This window comes from Lepus europaeus, chromosome 11 (assembly GCF_033115175.1).
Source record: "Lepus europaeus isolate LE1 chromosome 11, mLepTim1.pri, whole genome shotgun sequence".
NCBI lineage: Eukaryota > Metazoa > Chordata > Mammalia > Lagomorpha > Leporidae > Lepus > Lepus europaeus.
The window spans coordinates 9,670,697-9,693,003 of record NC_084837.1 but is presented as its reverse complement, the minus strand read 5'-3'; the positions used below and the strand labels follow the sequence as shown (position 1 = coordinate 9,693,003).

At 59.0% G+C, this 22,307-nt stretch overlaps 1 protein-coding gene across 1 annotated transcript in view; it reads left to right on the top strand.

Moving 5' to 3' along the window:
- The first annotated feature begins 18,612 nt into the window (after positions 1 to 18,612).
- Positions 18,613 to 22,307, top strand: part of ADAMTS17 (ADAM metallopeptidase with thrombospondin type 1 motif 17) — a 266,125-nt gene continuing 262,430 nt past the window's right edge. Inside the window, exons 1-2 of the mRNA XM_062204548.1 lie at positions 18,613 to 18,691; positions 18,929 to 19,299. Coding sequence (XP_062060532.1) covers positions 18,613 to 18,691; positions 18,929 to 19,299 — 450 coding nt within the window. The remainder of the gene's footprint in view (positions 18,692 to 18,928; positions 19,300 to 22,307) is intronic.

Here is a 22,307-nt window from a genome sequence, read left to right as displayed (position 1 = left end):
GTCGCCATGAGTGGGGGCGAGAGAGGCTCTGCATGTGGACATCCAGGGCCCGGCGCCGTGTTCGCACGTCCAGGGCCTGGTGCCGTGTTCTCACGTCCAGGGCCCGGCGCCATGTTCACACGTCCAGGGCCCGGCACCGTGTTCTCAGCACCAGCTCCTGCAGATTTGTCGGCTGCCTGTCTCCGGGGGTTGCTGCCTTCTCATATCTTGGTCCTCGCCCGCATCTCTCTCTCCATCCAAAGCCTTGTCCTGAGCTCATCGGTAGGGCAGGCGTGGTGGGGAATTCTCCCAGCGTTTGTGTGGCGCTGTCTCGCCTGAAGGATCGCTTGACTGTGTGTTGCGCCTTTGGTCATGAGGACCCTCATCCCACTGTGCTGGCCTGGAAGGAGGCTGCTGAGAGTCTGCAGCTGGGCACACCGGGCCCCCATTGCTCCTGGTCTCCTGCAGCTTTGAGAATCCTCTGTCTCTCAGAGAGCTTGAGTGTAATGTGGCCTGGGGTAGAGCTGACCGAGCTGATTCTGACGGGAGGCCTCTGCCCCCTCTGTGTCTGGATGCCGCACGCTTCCCTAGGGTGGGGCGGGGGTTCTGTTACCCGTCTGAATCTGCTTTGTTCCCTCACCCCTCAGGGCCTGCTGGAGCCCCTGGAAGCGCCCAGATATTCTCAGTGCTGCCCCAAAGGTCCCATCATCTTTCCTCGTTCCTTTTCATAGTTTTTCTATTTCTGCCCTTTGTGTTTTCTTACATAGTTTTGTCTTCGAGATCACCAGTTCTTCTGTCTGATCTACTCTGCTATCAATACACTTACCATTATAAATTTTGCCTACTGCATTTTCAGGGATTTTTGTGTTTCTTTAAGGTTGGTTTATTTATTTGAGAAGCAGAGTTACAGACAGAGAGAGGGAGAGACACAGAGAAGGCTCTTCCATCTGCTGGTTCCCTCCTCAAATGGCCTCAGTGGCCGGAGCTGGGCTGATGGGAAGCCAGGAGCTTCTTCCAGGTCTCTCATGTGGGTGCAGGGGCCCAAGGACCTGGGCCATCTTCCACTGCTTCCCTAGGCCATAGCAGAGAGCTGGATCAGAAGAGGAGCAGCCGGGACATGGACTGGCACCTGTGTGGGATGCAGGTGCTGCAGGCCGAGGCTTAGCCTACTACGCCACAGCACTGGCCCCTCTGTTTGATTTCTAAAAATTACTTCATCCCTCCGTTAAGTGTCTCTGTTGGAGTGATGAAGTATTTCTCTGTATTTCCCTGAATGTCCTTGAGTTTCCTTAATACACCTATTTTGATGTCTGTATTTGCAATCGCTCTCTGATTGGTTCCGGACACCTTATTTTGTTCGTTAGGTGAGGTCACGGGCCCCCAAAGTCCTCAGTGCTTGTTGGCATATGAGGTTATTTTGTACATTGACGGAGGAGGAATATTTTCTTTTTTTTTTTTTTCAGAAATACATCATGTTTTTATTGTGATATAAATACATTTAGAGGATAAGCAAGGACAAGTGCGGCAACAGAAATCTTGATATCTTTTATCCTGATTAGATGTCAACAGATTAAAAGCTAAAATTCTATATCATTGGATTCATTATTTTTAAGGTGTATTTTTCTTTTTTTCTTTGATATATATTTTGTTTAAGCTATACAAGTTTCGTATATTTCCTTTACACCGTTATAGGAACATAGTGGCACTCCCCCCCCCACCCTCCCTCCCACCCGCACCCTGACCCTTCCTCCCCTCCCTCTCATATGGATGGGGAGTATTTTCCAGGCTTCCTAACCGAGTTTGTGGCTTTCTTCCGGAAATCTGAGGACACTTCCACGATGTGAGCACAAGGTGGCGCACCGAGTCCAGGCTAGAGCGAGCCCGCTGCGGCTGCGTTGTTGCTGTTTCAACACTAGAGGGCGCCGCGCTCCCGGGCGCGAGCCGAGTCACTGCCGCTCCGGGCTCAGGACGCACCGCGGAGGCCCCGGACGCGGGCCTGTGGGCGGCCTCGTGCGCGCGTCCCGCAGCTGCCCCGGGGCGCAGGCCGGGGCCGACTCCCAGGCCGCTGCCCAGGGCTGGGGTCTCGCTGCGCGGCCCGCCAGGGTGGCGGGAGCGGGTGGAGGCCGCTCCTCGGCCGCCGGGCTCAGCAGGTGCGCAGGGCCTTAGGGCGGGCGGCCGTCGCTGGTTCGAGTCCGGCTCGGCTTCGGTGCCCTGCCCTCCGCGCAATCTCGGCTCCGGATTCGCTCCCTGGCGCGGGACGTCCCTGTGGGCCGGTGGTGTCCTTGTGAGGGGCCCGCCCGCGGCTCGGCGCATTACGAGATGTGAACGGGTGAGCAGGTGCTGACCCGCGGGGAGCAGGTGCCGTCCCACGGGGAGCAGGTGCCGTCCCACGGGGAACAGGTGCCGACCCGCGAGGAGCAGGTGCCGACCCACGGGGAACAGGTGCCGACCCGCGGGGAGCAGGTGCCGTCCCACGGGGAACAGGTGCCGTCCCACGGGGAGCAGGTGCCGTCCCGCGGGGAGCAGGTGCCATCCCGCGAGGAGCAGGTGCCGACCCGCGGGGAGCAGGTGCCGTCCCGCGGGGAGCAGGTGCCGACCCACGGGGAACAGGTGCCGACCCGCGGGGAGCAGGTGCCGACCCACGGGGAGCAGGTGCCGACCCGCGGGGAGCAGGTGCCATCCCGCGAGGAGCAGGTGCCGTCCCGCGGGGAGCAGGTGCCGACCCGCGGGGAGCAGGTGCCGACCCACGAGGAGCAGGTGCCGACCCACGAGGAGCAGGTGCCGTCCCGCGGGGAGCAGGTGCCGACCCGCGGGGAGCAGGTGCCGTCCCACGGGGAGCAGGTGCCGACCCACGAGGAGCAGGTGCCGACCCGCGGGGAGCAGGTGCCGTCCCACGAGGAGCAGGTGCCGACCCGCGGGGAGCAGGTGCCGTCCCGCGGGGAGCAGGTGCCGACCCGCGGGGAGCAGGTGCCGTCCCACCGGGAGCAGGTGTAACTGGCAGCATCAGAATCGGTGGGGAGGGAGGGCAGGGAGAGGGTGCTCCGCCATGGTGAGAGGGCCGAGCGGCCCCGGACACCCCCCGAGCGCAGACCCCTGTAGGCCTGGTAAGACGGAAGTGAAGGAGTAACAAGTCCCTGCTCTGTGTGTGTGGTGTTAGCACATCTCCCAGTATCTGACAGAACAGAGAGAAGAGAGGATCAGTAAAATCTGGATGTAACGAATGAAGTCAACAGGACCGGCCCGAGGGACACACGGAAGACCCAACAGTCGCAGAGGAACCGCATTTCTCAGCGCACGTGAACTTTCACCCCCACAGACCGAGTGAGGGGCTTCAGAGACCTCAGACGTTGAAGGGGCCTCGTATCCGGTGTGGGCCCTGCCCTGGGAGTTCACTAGGAATCTGGAGCAGGCAAACCCAAGTCCCCACGTTTCCAAGTTCACCACAGCCTTAGTAACCTGTAGAACACAGAAGTCATAATGGAAACAAAACATTTGCAGCTCAGTTACAATAAAAATATAGCAAAAAACAGTGCGATGCAATGATTGACAACTTTGGAGAAGAATTATAACGTTAAATGCTTTCATAATAAAGAAGGCTGGCAAAACGCGATGCTCAAAAGTATGAAGGAAAATTAAGGAAATAGTGAATGCATACAGGAGAGTATTGTATAGCCAAAAGCTGACTCTTTAGGGGAATTTATAAAATTCTAGGAAGGTTTGTCAAGAAAGACACAGATAAGCAATATCAGGAATGAAAAGCATCTGTCGCCATGAGCAAGCAGAAATCAAACGGACAGAAAGAGGAGGGGCCGGCGCTGTGGGGTAGAAGGCTAAGCCTCTGCCTGAAGCGCCGGCATCCCATATGGGCGTTGGTTCAAGTCCTGGCTGCTCCATTTCCCATCCAGCTCTCTGCTATGGCTTGTGAAAGCAGCGGAAGATGACCCAAGCCCTTGGGCCCCTGCACCCATGTGCGAGACCCGGAAGAAGCTCCTGGCTCCTGGCGTTGGCCTGGCCCAACCCTGGCCGTTGTGGCCACCTCGGGAGTGAACAGGGGATGGAAGCTTGCTCGCTCGCTCTCCCTCTCTGTCACTGTGCCTTTCAGCTAAATGAAGGAAATCTTTTTGAAAAATTGACGAGGTAACAGATATTTACAGAGTGCTCTACCTAAAACAAAGCTGAATCTGAAGTTTAAAATACCCTCCTGCAATAGCACAAACACTGCAGGCCCAAACGACTGAATCCTCCCAGCCCCAGGAAGAACAACACGGGGACATGCAGGTGTCCTTCGGAGACGAGAGGAAGCCACCTGTCCTGACGTGTATAAGGCCAGCATATTCTGATATCAAAATCCCACAAGAATATTAGAGAGAGAAAAAACCCTACAAGTTATCTATAGACCCACGTGCAAACTTCTAAAGAAAACTAAACTGAATTTGGCAATATGGAAAGAGAATAGTGCCTGGACCCAAGCTGTATTTAGTTCAGCAACTTGAGTTCCTATTCAACCGTTACCGTGTTAACAGAATGAAGGGTTCCCTGGTTTCTCCTTGGAGCGCATGTATCTCTCACCTTTTACTAAGAACAAAGGAAAAGGCCACTGGTGAAAAACCTTTGCTAAAATCCAACATGCATTCGTTAAAACAGAACAAACACCCTGTTAGCAAATAAGAATGTCGTTCACCTCATAAACAACAGCTCAAGAGAGCCTTACCCCACATGTAGAGAGTGATGTCAGCAGGTGGAGAGTGACATCAGCAGGAAGAGAGTGAAGTCAGCAGATGAAGTGTGATGCCCACAGGTGGAGAGTGACGTCAACAGGTGGGGAGTGACGTCAACAGGTGGGGAGTGACGTCAACAGGTAGGGAGTGACGTCAGCAGGTGGAGAGTGACGCCCACAGGTGGAGAGTGAGTCAGCAGGTGGAGAGTGACGTCAGCAGGTGGGGAGTGATGTCAGCAGGTGGAGCGTGACGCCCACAGGTGGAGAGTGATGACCGCAGGTGGAGAGTGACGCCCACAGGTGGAGAGTGATGACCGCAGGTGGAGAGTGACGCCCACAGGTGGGGAGTGACGTCAGCAGGTGGAGCGTGACGCCCACAGGTGGGGAGTGACGTCAGCAGGTGGAGCGTGACGCCCACAGGTGGAGAGTGACGACTGCAGGTGGAGAGTGACGCCCACAGGTGGAGAGTGATGACCGCAGGTAGAGAGTGACGCCCACAGGTGGAGAGTGATGACCGCAGGTGGAGAGTGACGCCCACAGGTGGGGAGTGACGTCAGCAGGTGGGGAGTGACGTCAGCAGGTGGAGTGTGACGCCCACAGGTGGAGAGTGACGTCAGCAGGTGGAGCGTGACGCCCACAGGTGGAGAGTGACGACTGCAGGTGGAGAGTGACGCCCACAGGTGGAGAGTGATGACCGCAGGTGGAGAGTGACGCCCACAGGTGGGGAGTGATGACCGCAGGTGGAGCGTGACGCCCACAGGTGGAGAGTGACGACTGCAGGTGGAGCGTGACGCCCACAGGTGGAGAGTGACGACCGCAGGTGGAGAGTGACGCCCACAGGTGGAGAGTGACGACCGCAGGTGGAGAGTGACGCCCACAGGTGGGGAGTGACGTCAGCAGGTGGGGAGTGACGTCAGCAGGTGGGGAGTGACGTCAGCAGGTGGAGCGTGACGCCCACAGGTGGAGAGTGACGACTGCAGGTGGAGAGTGACGCCCACAGGTGGAGAGTGATGACCGCAGGTGGAGAGTGACGCCCACAGGTGGAGAGTGACGCCCACAGGTGGGGAGTGACGTCAGCAGGTGGGGAGTGACGTCAGCAGGTGGAGCGTGACGCCCACAGGTGGAGAGTGACGACTGCAGGTGGGGAGTGACGCCCACAGGTGGAGAGTGATGACCGCAGGTGGAGAGTGACGCCCACAGGTGGGGAGTGACGTCAGCAGGTGGGGAGTGACGTCAGCAGGTGGAGAGTGATGACCGCAGGTGGAGAGTGACGCCCACAGGTGGAGAGTGACGCCCACAGGTGGAGAGTGAGTCAGCAGGTGGGGAGTGACGTCAGCAGGTGGAGAGTGAGTCAGCAGGTGGGGAGTGACGTCAGCAGGTGGAGAGTGACGCCCACAGGTGGAGCGTGACGCCCGCGGATGGAGAGTGACGTCAGCAGGTGGAGAGTGAGTCAGCAGGTGGGGAGTGACGCCCACAGGTGGAGAGTGACGTCAGCAGGTGGGGAGTGATGCCCACAGGTGGGGAGTGACGTCAGCAGGTGGGGAGTGATGCCCACAGGTGGGGAGTGATGTCAGCAGATGGAGCATGATGTCAGCAGGTGGAGAGTGACATCAGCAGGTGGAGTGTGTCTCCTGCAGCTGCAAAGGTGAAACCCGAGACTGTGTCCATGCTGCCAACCACCTGTAAGACTCGGTGCCCCGCCCCTCGGAGGATGCGCCTCCTGCTGTTTGTCCATTGGAGCCGACCTGATCTCCCAGACGGTGAACTTGCAAGATCGGACAGGAGGAACGACAACTGTCACTGCCATTGCAAAAGTATGTGCGAGTGAGTGTTCATGCGTGTGTGTGTACGTGTGCATGTGTGCGCACATGTGTGTGCATGCGTGTGTAGTGTACATGTGTGTATGTGTGTGCGTGTGTGTGGGTGTGTGTGCACGCCTGTGTGGTGTACATGCATGTGTGCATGTACATGCATGCGTGTGGTTTATATGGAAGCGCCACAGAGCAGGGCTGGCCAGGAAAGCAGAGAAAGAACGTTTTCTGCGGAACGTGAAGACTTAACACGTCGGTGTTTAAGGTGGGGCGGAGCTGGTGCGGACTGACCAGCAGAATAACAGCGGCTGGAGCTCGGGCGTGACGTCCTGCGTATGTGGCCGGCTGAAACCCTGCAGAACAATGAAGCTTGGCCATTACTCCGCCGTGCACCGCCCCAAGCTCCGTGTTCTTTCTACATCCAGACGTAAAAGGCAAAGCAATACAGCTTCCTGTGGGAAACAAGACACTGTCCTCGTGAGCTCAAATAGGAAAGCTGACAGGCACCCACAGGGCCCCTCACCACGCCCACCCAGAGTGGGACAGCGGAGCAATGACGTCACGCAGCCCAGTCACAGTGTGGGCGAAGGAACCCAACTGAAATGATTCGCAAAAGAATCTACTCAAAAATGAGTTCGCATTTGGTGTTCCTAACTTTATATTCAGTTCAAAAGCAGGCAAAAATCAGTCTAGGATGGTGAGGGTCAGGCCGTGTTACCTGCGGGGGGCAGCCCAAGTGGTGGTGCGCTTCCTGGCCTGGGGCGCTTACCTGGATGTGTGTAAATCCTCGTCTTGTCCCTTCAGGGCGTGTGCTGTTCGTATTGTCATCTTCCCGACACCGACCGGTCTCTCCTTCCTGTTCTGAACATACATGTGTATCCTGTATTTTAACTGACACGTGAGAATTGTCCAGTCATTGGCTGCTGCGTGATGTCTCAATACATGCATGTGATGTCTCAGTACATGCATGTGATGTCTCAGTACATGTGTGTGATGTCTCAGTACATGTGTGTGATGTCAGTACATGCATGTGATATCTCAGTACATGCGTGTGATGTCTCAGTACATGCATGTGATGTGTAGCAATCAGTTTTTTTTCTTCTTAATTTTTTAACTGAAAGGCAGAGTTACAGAGAGGCAGAGGTGGGGAGGTGGGGAGAGAGAGAGAGAGAGAGGTCTTCCATCTGCTGGTTCACTCCCCTAATGGCCGAAGCCAGGAGCCAGGAGCTTCTTCCAGGTCTCCCACGTGGGTGCAGGGGCCCAAGCACTTGGGCCATCTGCTGCTGCTTTCCCAGGTGTGTTAACAGGGAGCTGGATCGGAAGTGGAACAGCCAGGCCTCGAACCAGCGCCCATATGGGATGCCAGCACTGCTGGCCACGGTTCTACCCACTATGCCACAGCACCAGCCATTTAGTGATCATATCAGGATAACGGGCATCTCCAGCACCTCAAACGTTTCTCTCTCTCAATTTCCCTCCCAATCTCTCTCTCTCTCTCTCTCCCTCCCTCCCTCTCTCCCTCTCCCCCCCCCCCATGCTGGGAAACATTCAGACTCCTCCTTGCTAACCATTTTTACAAAGACTTGTAGTAGAAAAAAATCTCTAAAACACTCCTAGAAGTCCACCCACTCACGGCCAGTTGCTTCCTGCTGGTATTTAAAGCCATCGTAATGACAGGGACAGGTGTGGGGGCCCAGAGGGACCGCACAGGACAGAGCCCGCTGCAGTTTCTCTGGCGACGGGAGGCGCTGAGGGTCACGGTGATGCCCTCAGGAAGAGTCGGTGGCCCGTGGCCGAGGGCCAGCTGCCCAAGGCCGCCCAGTGCCACCCGCGGGGAAGCAGCTGAGCTGACGTCGGAGGACAGAACGGCTCCTCCTCCCCAGAGCCACCAGGCCGCGGTCCTGATTTCAAGTCGGTTACCGGGTCTCCCTAGAACTGCGTGTGATGCAGCCTTCCAGGCGGGGGACAGTGACAGGGGTTCAGAGAGACTCGCTCGTCTGGGCTGCCTGTCAAGGCTTCGCTCGCAAGAGCGCTGCGCTGGGAGAAGGCGCTCCAGGGGCGGTGCGTGATGGCCCTGGCGACGTCCTCTGGCTGCGCTGAGCCGGCCACAGAGCTGTGCGCGGTGGGAGCTCCAGGCCGCGCGCTCTGGGCTTCCGGGCGTGCCCACCTTAGGGACCCTCGGCCTGCTTACCTGTGCGCTGCCGTGCCCAGGTGAGGGGAGAGAGAGGCCTGCGCCTGGGGCTGTGACCGCTGGACGGGCTCCTTTGGGTCCGCGTGGGCTGTTGGGGGCGGGCATTAGCACAGCCTGGCCCTGCCAGCCTCCCACACATGAGTGCCAGTTCGAGTCCCTGCTGCTCTTCTGCTTCTGACCCAGCTTCTCACTAATGTTCCTGGGAAGGCAGTGCGTTCTGGCCCACGTGCTCGGACCCCTGCCGTTCTCGAGGGAGACCCAGAGGGTGGTCTGGCTTCAGGCTCCCTGAACACTGGCTCTTGAGGGCATTTGGGGAGTGAACCAGTGGATGGAAGATATCTCTCTCTCCCCCCACCCCCTCTGGTCACTCTGCCTTTCAAAGTAAATAAACCCTGACAACATACAGGCTCCGTGGCAGCCACGTGCACTGTACACCCCGAGTTACACGGTGCGCCTTGCTTGCTTGTGTCTGACGCCTGCATTGGAGCAAATCTATTTCATTTCGCCTCTGCCACCCTTCTCCCGCGGGCTCTGGCCAGACCCAGGAACCTGGCTAATCCAGAGCTGGTGATCGAGAGGGGAGCACACAGGTCTTAGAAAATTCCGTGCACGTGGGGAACTCCATGAGCAACGGAAGGAGGCTGCCTTGGCACGCGGGGGACGCAGAACCCAGTGCTGTCACCGGGAGCCAGAGGAGGCCGGTGTAGAAGCTCGTGGAAGACATGGGTGACTTCAGGTTCGCTGCAGTGCCCAGGTCCTGGGGACCGAGTGTTTCGCCGGGGTCCTGTGGTGGGCGCTTGAGCCACCTCCAGCACTGGAAGTACTCAACCCAGACTGCCCGCATCAGAGGCCCTGCCCGCATCCGAAGCCCTGCCCGCATCCGAAGCCCTGCCCGGCAAGTCACTGGGCAAGCGACTTCATCTCCCATCATCAGGTTACTCACAGGCAGACTGGGCCCGGAAGCGACTACATTGTGTCTTTTCGAGGATTAAGTGAGAAACTCCACACAAAGCATTTTGTACCGTCTCATACAGCAAGCACTCAATAACCAGCAACGTGGCTTATCCCTCATAATTTCCATGGGTGCATTTGCACCGGAGGTCTAAGGCACACACCACCTTCTCACCTGAACAGAAGTCAAGTTCTGTTCCGCCGGCGGTGGCGAGGGCTGCAGTTCCCCGGAGGGTCTGAGAGGGACAGTGTCTCCCTGTGATGTCACCTGTGTCTCCCTCACGTGACGGGCAGTGGGCGTCTTTGATTCGCCCCCCCCCCCCCATTACCTAAAGTTAGTGCCTGTCCTTAGGGCTTTCTCCGGGTTTACTGGGAATGAAAGAGACTGGCATATTTTCTAGTGTGTGTAATAAATATTTCCCCATTTGCTTCTGCCTTTCTGACTTTATATGTAGTTTCTTTTTTTGTGGGGGTGGCATACATGAATTCTCTTTTTTTCTGTAGTAAAATATCTCATCAATCATTTCCTTCACCATTATTGGGGGTCTCTTTCATGCTTGGAAAAATCTTCCCTAAGCAGAATTACACGTGCAAACATTCCTGCTTTTTGTATAAGCGACATAGATTAATTAACTCTTGGCTCCGTGGGGCATTTATTTGTGTAAGAAATGAAGTAAGCAGGATCTTGGGGATTTTTTAAATGATTCGCTGGTCTCCCCCACAAGGCGCTTGCTGAATATTTTTTTATTTTCTCTTGTGCTTTGAAATGCCACCAAAATGGTTTAATGGGGAGCTTTGTAATAGATTTTCACAAGGTTGACTCTGTAGCTCATGTTTCCACTTTTTTTAAAATCTCACTGGCTTTCACTTTAGTTCTATTTTTTCTCAAATAGAAAAGCTGCTGACGTTCAGTCCTGTGCTGTAGCTAACTCGTGTCTAACAGGTTTTCAGCAGTTGCTGTGTTTCCTCTGTCTGATGATGACTCCTCTGTCCATACCGATCAGCCTCCCCTTCCCCAGTCTCTCCCTTCGTGTACATGGTTCCTGTCTTGTCTTCTGTGTGTGCATTCGGCTGCAGTCAGGAAGTGACTGGTGCACTGTTCTGTCTTCCGAGGCCTCTTGCTGGAGAGACCCGACTTTTCTGAGGCCTGGCTTTGCCCATTGGCTTCTCTGGTTGGCCAGCCTCTCTAGCACCCAGACCAGCATATGTGAAGCTACAGAGCAAGCTCAAGGAACGCGACATCACATTTTTCCCTGGAGACCCGAGGTCCCCAGCCAGCCTGCCTCACTTCCTCTACCTTTCAGCGTCTTCTTACGCTTGCTTCTGTTCTCATGTGTACCTGGCAGGAGGCATGGGGACGAGTGACGACTCCACCGGGTCCAGAAGTCCTTTAATAGCTGAGTCTGTTCCATTTACACTTATTGGTGTAACACTTAACTTGCTCCAACTTCTCTCCTTTCTTATTTCCGTCCTCATGTCTCCCCTCTGTACTTGCTCTGTGGGGGTTATTTGTAGGGTGTGTGGACATGTGCTTCCCTGCCACTAATTTGGAAGGGTCCCAAGGCACTGGTGGAATGACAGTCTCCATGCGGGAGGCTGGGATTTCAGATAGTCACCTCCAGTCCAGCTAGAGCTGGGGCAGCGCCAGGCCCACAGGCCGACAGCTGGTCTTCTGGCCCCTTGGCAAATGCCATCATACAGGGAGTGGCTGAGGAAGGGAAGGGGGCTCTCCTGCAGGTGTGCGTCCACTTTGGAAAGAGCGGGGCTAACTGGGCCCACGCATGGACTTTTGCATCCCTGCGAAGTGGGCATGCTGCTCATTTTCACCATTCAGGATGAGGTGTGAGCTTCCTACTGGAACCCCTAGGTTCCAAAATGAGGCACAGGGGAACCAACCCCTGCAGGGAGGCCTGGGTTTCCCATCAGGCTGTGCGGGAGCTCCTGGTCCTGACGGCTAGCTTGGGGAAGGCAGTGCTTCATCCTGGTGACCCACTCCCTGGGTTGTGTGGGACTGAGCTCCCTCTGGCTGGCCATCACTGCGGCTCACCGGAGGACGAGCCATTTTTTCAATGGAGTCGAAAGCCCGTCTAGAAGAAGGGCCTTGCCCGTGGACTCAGGACTTCGGGGTCATGTTCAGCCCCACCTGGTGGCTTCCTTTCCCTCTGGTGGGGGACGTAGGCCCCTTGCTGTCATAGCTGGCACCTGGCTGGGACCCAGGGTGGGTGGGGTGGGGTCCAGGCCAAGTGCCAGACACTCAGTCCTCAAGGCTTGGCTCGCAGAGCAAAGCTTACTGTGGCCCTTTCCTTGGCTCTTTGCCCCCACAGTGACAGCCGTGTCCCCCTCAGAGCCTTACCCCTGGCTTCCCTGGGTGCCTGTGAGCAGCCACAGCTGAGCCCAGAGCCCACGGCAAGCCTTGCTCTGGCAGTGAGCACAGGCGTCTGGCCGGCGGCCGCTCAGTGGTGGATAAGTACACCTGTCCTGCCTTGTGGCCAGGAAGCCCAGCCCTGCCTGCCCCCGGGGTTGTCCCAGCCCTGCCTCCCCCGTGGTTGTCCCAGCCCTGCCTCCCCTGGGGTTGTCCCAGCCCTGCCTCCCCGGGTGTTGTCCCAGCCCTGCCTCCCCCGGGTGTTGTCCCAGCCCTGCCTGCCCCCGGGGTTGTCCCAGCCCTGCCTCCCCCGGGTGTTATCCCAGCAGCTTCCCCACAACGTGTGTCTGCGGGCAGGCCTCCTGCCAAGTCTGCACACTGCACAAGCCCCCTCCTGGCCTTACTAACAAAACCTTCCACCAGGTGGCTCTCAGGTTCCTGGGGAGGAGGGCAGGCAGCATCCACAGGGTTCTAAGAGGAGGGGAGGGGACAGGGATCAATGAGGGCCTCTCACTGTCCCTACACAGTTGCCTTGGCCATGTGGCAGCCAGGCTGGGATTTGGGTGAAAGGGCTTGAGATCCATGGCCAGCCCCTGTGCCAGGCTGCACAGACCCCTCCTGCCCTATTTCCCACTGTGAGTGGCAGAGGGTCCCCCGATTCCCATCTGATGGGCCTTCCTTATTCATCTGGGGAGGCTGGCAAGTCCCTGGCTCCTGGTTCTTTCATGGGGACCTTCGGTCATGACAACAGTGAGCTTGGTAAAGGAGGCCGGCAGTGCACAGGCTGGGCTCCCTCTGCGCCAGCCCAGTTGGAGCAATGTGGAGGCAACCCCACCTGAGCTGCCGCCTTAGGGCTCCAAGGCTCTCTTCCCCCCCAGGGTCCTTGCTGCTGTTCTGAGGCGGGCAGAGGTAAGGGCTCAGCTACACAGGTCCTAGGACGTGACCAGGGTCTTGGAAGACAGCTCAGCGGTTCTCGCCCAGGCCGCCAGTGCCACGGACGGCCCGCACGCTGCTGGCTTCGTGTCCTGCACCTTCACAAGACCTTCACGTGGATCCAGCAGAGTGATCCTCTGTAGAAGCAGAAGAATCTGACACTTCGAGCACCCAAAGGTGGCCAAGCTGGGGTCCGCTCAGGGGTCAGAAGGCAGCAAGTTAGATGGGCAGGCAGCCACCATAATGGAGCAGGGGGCGTGCCACCCGGCCAGCAAGGATGGGTGTACTGATTGGAGCCTGTTATCGAGAGCCGGGTCCTGAAGCTTATGTCCACACTGTCAGCTGAGGTCACCCAACTGTGCATGGTGGAGCTGGGGCTTCAGTGTGTGCTCATGGCTGATCTTTGCATGGATGGATGAGCCCATTGCTGAGGCTCACTGTGGGTCCGTCCACGGGATTAAAATACAACAAGACACACCCAGTCCTGCTTCCCGGGAGTCCAGTGGGTGGGGTCACTGGACACGCAATGCGTCATTCAGAGCCCACACCAGGCATTTCCCACAGAGGGGATTTAAAGCAGGAATCGCTTGTACGGGTGGTGAAATGCCAAGAAAACACACACACACACACACACGAAAGGAAGCCCTGAGTTACCCAGGCATAATGACTGCAGGGAGTAGAGGTGAAGACTTTTCTAGAGCATGGGTCTTGGAGGGACAGGCCCATGTGACTGATACATGGCTTCCCGGGGACTGGCTCTGCACGGCTGGCCTCGAGCTGTAGGCAGGTGACAGTGACTCGTGCCACTAAAAAGAAGAAGGTTCTGTGGCTTGTCCTGGGACTTCTTTATTTTCTTAAAAAAATATTTATTTCTTTGAAAGTCAGTGTTATGGACAGAAAAAGAGCGAGAGAGTGTCCGTCTGCTGGTTCACTCTTCAAATGGCGCGAACGGCCAAGGCTGGGCCAGGACAAAGCCAGGAGCCTAGGTCTCCTATGTGGGTGCAGGGGCCCAAGCGCTTGGGTTATCTTCCACTGCCTTCCTAGTGCATTAGCAGGGAGCTGGATTGGACGTGGAGCAGCTGGGTCTTGATTCGGCACCCATATGGGAAGCTGGCGTCGGGGCAGGTGGCGGCTTTACCTACTACACCACAGGGCTGGCCCCTCGTCCTGGGTCTTCTAAGAAGGGCACACAGACGAGTGTGCGTGGGGACCACCCCAGAGGGAGCCCAACAGGTGAAAGAGGTGGAAGACCTTCAAAAGGCCATCACCTGGGTCTTGCTGGTTCTGTATAGCTGTCAGCTGCTGCCCACAGAGGCCGGAAACAGGAAATCACCCCCTTTTTACCTCTTTCTATATTTTGGTTCCTTATTAATGGTTCTTGCTGGCAAACCTAACAGGAAGTTGACTGGCAAGGGAGGCGGGGATGTACCGTGTGTAGAGACGCAGCCCCCGCGGCCCGGAGCCAAGTTCTGAAGGGGGATTTGGGGGCCGAGAGAAGGCAGTAGCTAGCACAGGCGTCCCTTGGACAAATCCACTTCCACACAAGCTTTAAACTCGTCTTCAGAATTCCGTGAGCAGCAACATTAACATGTGTCTGCCCAGCAGGATGCAACTGGAAAAGAAATGAAAATTAATATCAACAGACAAGCAACGCCTTGCACAGCGCCCACCATCCTTGCTACAGTCTGGCAGGTCACGGGACCATTCCTTATGCATTTACAACTTCCATAACAAGTCGGGATAATTTTCTTTAGTTTTACATACAATCCGTCACAGTAACCAGCTGCCCATAAAGTCCCGGGGCCCTCTGAGCCCCTTGTTCCCATTTCCAGGGATGGGCTCAATCAAGCACAAAAAGGAGACGACCTTGCTCACCCCACTTTATAGATGAGAAAACCGAGGATCTAGGATGAGAACGCTGTACGTGACCACGGAGAGACAGGGTCCCACACCAGCTGCTTCCCTTCAGAGCCAAGCTGGACTTCCTCCTCTCCTCCCACTTCCCCCTTAGTGACAGAGGGCGTGGCTCTGGTGCCCAGGATCTGGGTCAGCGCCAGCTCCCCCTGCCCAGCCAGTGCTCACCCGGCTGTGCTGTTGCCCTTGGCGATGTTCGGTTGCCTTCGCGTCTCAGCCACCTGCCCTTCCAGTTCTCGGACGTCCACGTGGATGGCCACCAGTGCCCGAAGCAGGAAGGGAGCAGGACCCGAGCTCATCCATTGCAGTCCTGGAACCCACGGGGAGGCTGCTAGGACGTCTTCATCCACCAGGGGGGGCTCTTCGCCTTGTGGGGTATTTGCGAGCAATGGAAATGATTTAAGACCTGATAACTCTTGAGGGAATAACCGAAGCCCCCCTGGGTAAATCCTTAGCATCTCTCAGCTCCCTTTCCCCACCTGTTAGCGAGAGAATACTTTCATCTTCACCGGGCTATCGTCAGGATTTAGTAGTTTATTTGTGAACATTACGTCCTACCAATGTCAGCCTCGTCGTAAAACTGGGGACTGAACTTCCACCACGTGAGCTCTGGGAGACTCATTCCAACCACAGCGCAGTGCACGCCTCTGAAAGTGGAACCGCCTTGGAATTGTTCACGTATTTATTAATTTTTTTCAAAATGCCACACTCGACAGTTGAAGAGAGCAAGCGACACAGAAGTTCCTGCCTCCGAGCCCAGCTCTCTCCTGCCCCTGCCTCCGCCTCCCTCCTAGGAAGCGACCCTTTCAACTGTTTCTGGCTTTAGTTCTGGTGGTTGTCTCCATGTCTTTAAAAATGATTCTTATACCAATGTCTTTGTGTATTCAAATTAGATCAATTAACTCACCACTACAATGGATAAGGATGCACCTCACCTTGACCCCAGTAAGAACATTTCGCTTCTCTGATGGACCGCATCTGGAGACATTTGTTTCGTATCTTAGCAACCATACACAGTAGCTTGGGATTCACCACCTTGGAAGACAAGGGCGCTGGCCCTCGGCACTTTGTCATTTTCTGTTCTCCTCCCATCCCTCCTCCTCTGTTTTCTGTCTTTCACCTTCACATGAGCCAAGAATGACAGCTGTCCAGGTTGATTCTGCAGCCACAATGATCTATCCCGGGATTTCTCCCTGGTTGACCCTCAAGGTCCTCTCGCAGTGTTTACATTATGATGAGTGTGAAAATACTTTTTTTTTTGCAGAGCCAAGCATGTATTATTGTGTCTGTTCCTGTGATCCTGTTTTGGGTTTTTAGAAAGGTTTCCTGCCCACCTTCTGGGTTCTGAGAGCCTCGGTTCCCCCCAGAAGGTGCCCGACACACATAGGCACGGGCTGAGCATCCTCACCCCGTGCATCCCGGGGAAGCCAGCTCTGCCCACCCTACTGGCTGCCTCTGAGTGCCAGGAGCTCCGAACGGCATCCCTCTGCGTGCCACCACCAAGCACGTTACTTCTCTTAGGATTCATTTTAGCACGTGTCACGGATCCCTTATTAGCTACTGCTGCAGAACCAGTTATCTGCAAGCTTAGCGACTCAAGACATTGATAGTAATTTGTCTTCTCTCGCATTTTCCTGGGTCTGCAGCTCAGCCAGGACAGCTGAGAATGGCCAGTCTCTGCTCATCATGTCAGGGACAGATGCAAAGGCCGGAGGTTGAAGTCACCCCAGGCTTGCCCAAGGCTGGAGGATCTGCCCTCCTCCCCACCACGGCGACAGGCCAGCTGGTTCTAGAAAACTGGTGTCCTTTCCACAGGGCTTCGCGAGTGACTTGGGGCTCAGTCGCTGGTTCCCACCGAGCACACGACCCAGCCGGAAGCCCCGTCCCTCTGCTGACTGCTAACGCTGGGTATTGTCTGTGTCCCGTGCTGGACGCGGGATCCTTAGTGTGGTGGTGTTGGGGCGATGGGGCCCTGAGGAGGCAGAGTGGAAGGCTGGTCACTAGGGGCTGCCCTGGGAGGGACCCGCGCCGTCCCCGAAGGCCCTCACTGGCACCGTGGGCATCGGCTGTCACTGTCACCTCCCGCCCCCATCAGAGGATGTGGAGATGGGCTTCTCTCCAGCAATGGTGATGTTGCTGGCCCGGCCGTGTGGACAGGGCTCTGGCCAAGGCAGCACTGCTTGGGCAGATCCAGAACCGACTGTGACAAGGGTGACAGGGATTTTCGTAGTTCCCCGAGGGCGGGGGGGAGGGGCAGACATGGGCTCTGGGGCTGGAGCCCAGCTGTGGCTCTGTGCCAGTCTCAGAGCCGGACACACACGACAAGAGGCAGCACCTGTCCCGACATGGCTTCTTTCCCTGGCATACAATGTAATAGGAAAAGAACAGCGACCCTAAGAAAGCCGCCTATCCCCCGGCTTCTCTTGGATTTCGCTTCACATACCCTCATCTGTATCCGTGTGTGTGCGTGGCTGTGGGCGTGTGGACGAGGGGTCTCCCAGGGCTCACCGAGACACAAATGAAAAATCTGTACAGATTCCAAAGCCTTTTGTACCAAACCTACCTTTGAATCGCGCTTTCCACAAACTTGGTGAAGTAGCCGACTGTATATGTATGTCATTCTGTATGCATGTTCGCACCGATTGCTGACCCTGGTTTCAGTCGAGGCTCCGCGTGCTCTCGGCGCCCGCCCATCGGTGCAGTCAGCCCGCTGCGGGGCTTTGCTTCGTGAGGCGCTGGGGATGGGCGGTTTTTGTCCCCCCCAGGCCAGGCCCGGGGTCCCGCACAGTGGCTGTGCCCCTGACGCTCCGGGACGGCACAGCGCCGGGACAGAACCGCAGGGGCGGCGCTCGGACCGCAGCTCGCCCGCTGAGCCCGGAGGCAGAGGAGACTGTCCTGGGCCAGGGTGGCCTCTCCCGCTGCCCTGGGCTGCCCGCTGGACACCGGGAGGGGGCGCAGCAGCCCGAGCCCGGCCGGAGCTGGACGGGCAGCCCAGGACGGGCCCCGCTGACGCTTCGGCCAGGGGACTGGGATTCCGAGGCCTGGGACACAGAGGTCCAGGAGCGGCTGCCTGCGTGGAGAGGCCGTGCGGCCGGTCCCGCATCGTCCGCCGCTCGTGCCGGCTCGCAGGGCCGCCCGCGCCCGCCGCCACGCACCCGAGGGGCACTCGCGCCCGGGCCCTGCGCAGGTGTGAGGGGCTGGCGGACCTCGCAGCCGTCAGGTGCAAGCTCCGGTGCGCCCCCAGCCCCGTACAGAGCCCGCGGCGGCAGACATGCCTTCTCAGAGCAAGCCGCTTGGCCGGGGCGATCCCCGGCTCGCGTTCCCGCGACGCCGGCTCGGGGGCGACTTCCCGCACCACGACCCTCTCGGAGCAGTGGCCCGAACTCAACCCCGCCGCGTCCACATCGCGCGGCCCCAGTCGGTTCGCGCACGCCCCCTGGCGCGGCGGCCGCGCTACTGCCCAGAAACCACGTGTAAGAAAGTGCTTACAACCTAACCACGCACTGCGGCTTCCACCCGCGCTGGCCAATGGGCGGGGAGGGGGCGGGGCGGACGCCGGCGCGCGCCCAATCCCCGCCCGCGTCCCGGGCAGGGGGCGGGGCTCGGGCCGGACCGCGTTGGGTTTGTCCGCAGCGCTGATTACTTTTTCCGAAGGCTGCGGGGCTGCACTCGGGCTGGCGCCGCCGCCGCCGCCGCCGCCGCCTCGCGCGCTCCCGCTCCGCCGCCGCGGCCGGGGCCGCGGGTGCCGAGTACCATGTGCGACGGCGCCCTGCTGCCTCCTCTCGTCCTGCCCCTGCTGCTGCTGCTGCTCTGGGGGCTGGACTCGGGCACAGGTAGCGGCCCGTCTCCCGCCGCCGCCTCTGGCCGCTGCGGGGCTCGGATGGCTGACAGCGCCCGGGGCGGGCGGGCGGGCGCGCCGGGGACGCGCGGGGAGGGCAGGCAGGGACCGCCCGCTGCGGGCCGCAGTGTCCGGCCCGGGCCCGGGGCGGCGGGGGGGGGGGGCCTGGCGGGAGGCCGAGGGCGAGGGCGGGCCGTCGCCAGGGCGCTGACGCGTGTCCTCTCTCCCGCAGCTGTCGGCGACGCGGCCGCCGACGTGGAGGTGGTGCTGCCGCGGCGGGTGCGCCCGGACGACGTGCACCTGCTGTCGCTGCCCGGCGCCGCGGGACCCCGACGGCGGCGGCGCCCCCGCACGCCCCCCGCCGCCCCGCGCGCCCGGCCCGGGGAGCGCGCCCTGCTGCTGCACCTGCCTGCCTTCGGGCGCGACCTGTACCTGCAGCTGCGCCGGGACGTGCGCTTCCTATCCCGAGGCTTCGAGGTGGAGGAGGCGGTCGCGACCCGGCGCGGCGGACGCCCAGCCGACCTGTGCTTCTACTCCGGCCGCGTGCTCGGCCACCCCGGCTCCCTGGTCTCGCTCAGCGCCTGCGGCGCCGCCGGCGGCCTGGTACTGCCCCAGCCCCCCCCCCCCCGCCCCCTCCCCGGGTCTGCCAGTAGGGGCCTTTCGAGGCCCGGGGTGGGGGTCTGGGCGGGGGCCTGGGGGCCCGAAGTGAGCGATGCTCTTCCCTCCCAACCTCTGGAGGGGCCGTGAGCCTGCGGGGCAGGAGGGTGGGCGTCTGATGGCCTCCGAGTGCTGGGGTTGCCCAGGGGGCCGAGCTAGTCCAGGTGTCGAAAACACCGCGTGTGCACAGGTATGTGCGTGTCAAGGGGACCACCTGCGTGGGATATTGTTGTTGTGGAGTTGGGTGGTGCCAGGTGTACCTCCTGGCTTGACCCCTTGAGTCTTTGGCACCTGGCCAAGGGTCTGGGGGAGGCTGTCCCAGAGAGGTGACAGGTCTGGCTCTTCTAGGTGGAAAGAACGGGGGAGGCGGGGCTGTCGGGGGCCTCGCCTCTTTACACGGTGGGCAGGTGTTTGGCGGCCACTCCAGCCAGGCCTGCAGTGGTGACAAGACCCCACTGCAGCCCCCGGGCCCCGCTGTGCCGCACCGGCAGCCCCGCGACAGGTTGTCCTCGGCCTGGAGGGCTCCTGGGCCGTGGCCCTGCCCGTGCTCTCGCTCCATCATTTGGCTACCCTGGTGCCCAGCCAAAGCCTCCTCAGCTTCTCCCGCACCGCCTCCAGGGAGCACACATGGCCGGCAGATGGGCCACCCCTGCAAAGCCTGGTATCAGCAAGGAGCTGAAAGCAGGGGCTGTCTCACTCCCCCAGGGGAGCCAGTTCCTGATAGGGCTTTGTGTCTGCCCTGCCCCGGCCCAGACTCCCAGCCACCTCCCCTTATCTGGTGCCACATCTAGCATTCTCCAGGCCTTGCCTTTTGCATCCACTGCAAACAGAACCTGGGAAGCCCCAGGGTTCAAGCTTTGTGGGAGGCTGTTTCTTCCCAGCTCTGTGGGGCGGGGGAGGGGGGACACTGGGTGGTTGCTAGGATCAGCCAACTGCTCCTTTGGGGAAGGTTGTGAGTCCTGATTAGGGGGTGATCCGCTTTGGTGAGACCAGATAGGGTCGCCCTGGCGGGAGCTGCACAGGGCAGAGTGGCACAGGGCAGGGCTCGTGGGCGGTGGGCGGGCGAGGAGGCCTGAGAGAGGCCCCATTGCTGCAGGCTCGGGTCAAGGCTGTATCATGTTCTGGGAGGGACTGGAAGCCCACATCATTTTTCCTGTTTTTGCCAGAGTGTTTAAAGTCTAGATCACATGGTAACATCTGAATCCCATTTGCTGCGGTTTAGTGGGTTTCTGTAGAGGTCAGAGTTTATATTTCGTGGTGTAAAGTTTCCAGGGGGGAGCGGTCCGTGGAGGAGGCCAGGGTGGAGATGTGGATAACACCGATTTAAAAATCTTCGCTGGGTGCAGGCCCCTGGCGTTCCCGGGACAACGGCCCTTCCCTGCGGCACCATGTGAGGGCGCTGTGCTGTAGACAAAGGAACCCAGCCAAGAGGCTGATTGCACCCCGTGCCAGTTGCTAGGGGACCTCCAGGAGTTCAGCTGTTAGATTCCTGCGTGAGCAGACGCTGCCGGTGTTTAGTCTGCCTGTTCACCCCGCTGGTGTGAGCTGGACTTCGGCTGCTGGTCTCCCTAAGTACACACAGGGCCGGAGGCGGGCGGGGAGCGATGGTGGGCTGGCTTGGAGTGGACCCCCTGGTTGCGCAGGAACTTTGGCTCCCCGAGTGGTCGCGGATTTGGGTTCTCAGCCTGGGTGGCTGGTGTCAGGACAGGCTCAGCACCGAGCAGTGTCCAGTCGGTGGGTTTTGGGGGCTGTGGCTGGGCCGTTTCAGAAGCCCCCTTGCATCTGAAGACTTGACAAGCCCGAGGGGCTGGCCCGCTTCTCCCTTGCGGATCAGAGCGTAAATATTTGAGGCTCTGCGGGCCATACGGTGTTTGTCACGACGACTCAGTGCTGCCACGGCCCGTATATCAACAAACGGATGTGGCTGCGCTCAGCGGAGCCTCTCGCTCGCTGGGTGGTGAGCATCATCGTAATTGCTGGTGAGTCCCGCCGTGTCGGACGTGTCCAGGGTGGCTTAGCGGGGGGAACACAGGCTCTGGCCCGCAGTGCGTGGCACCGGTGCGGTTCATCTCCGGGAGGTTTGGCGTCTGTTAGAGCAGGCCGATCACTGTTTGGCTGTTTGCAGGGTGTGAGGACTAGGCAGGCAGAGGCATGGGCCCACAGCATCTTTTCTCTGTCTTATCTTGAAACGCCGTGCCAGCTCCACGTCTCGGATCTTCAGAGACGGCCACGTCCCCGTGTGCACTGTTCTGTTTACACGTCTTCGTGTTCTGTACACTTCAGGGAGTCTCCTGACACAGAGCAGGTTTCTCTGGGCGTACGATACCAACGCAGTGAGCACAGGCCCGGGAGAAAGGTCCATCCACTCCCGCTGGGCCTGTGGACCTTGTGATCAGCAGGACCAGGTGATGAAGGGCTGAGAAGTGCTCCAAGTTCAAGTTCACGGGTGGAGGGGCCGTGCAGACGGCTCTTCAGGGGCTGAGAAGACCCCTGTGGCGTGGCTCGTCCGGGTGGGGGCGGGGCTCGGTTCAGGAAGAATGAGCCAGGAGGAGAGGCCAGGAGGCCACTGCCGTCTGTCGGGTCTGGTCCGCCAAGCGCGCCTGTCCTTTCACAGAGACCGCGGCTCCCAGATGCCCACCAGCAGGCTCCAGCCAGGGGCACGCTGCGTGTGAGCTGTTGGGGCGGACAGAGGCCACCAAGGAGCTGAAGGAACCACGTCCGTTGTCCAGGCCACACCAGGGGCACTGAGTGGAGCCCAGGGACCCCCGCTTGCAGCCCCTGCCGGAGCCGTGGCCACGTAGCGCTGGGCTCTCACAGGGGGACAACGTGGTGGCCCGGCCGGCCTGGGAGAGAGAAGCGCGGTGCAGCGAGACTGGACGCGGCTGGGGCGCGGCCTACTTGGCCACTGCTCCTGTGATGAACCCCAAGGCGGGGAGGGCTCCTGGCTTCACAGC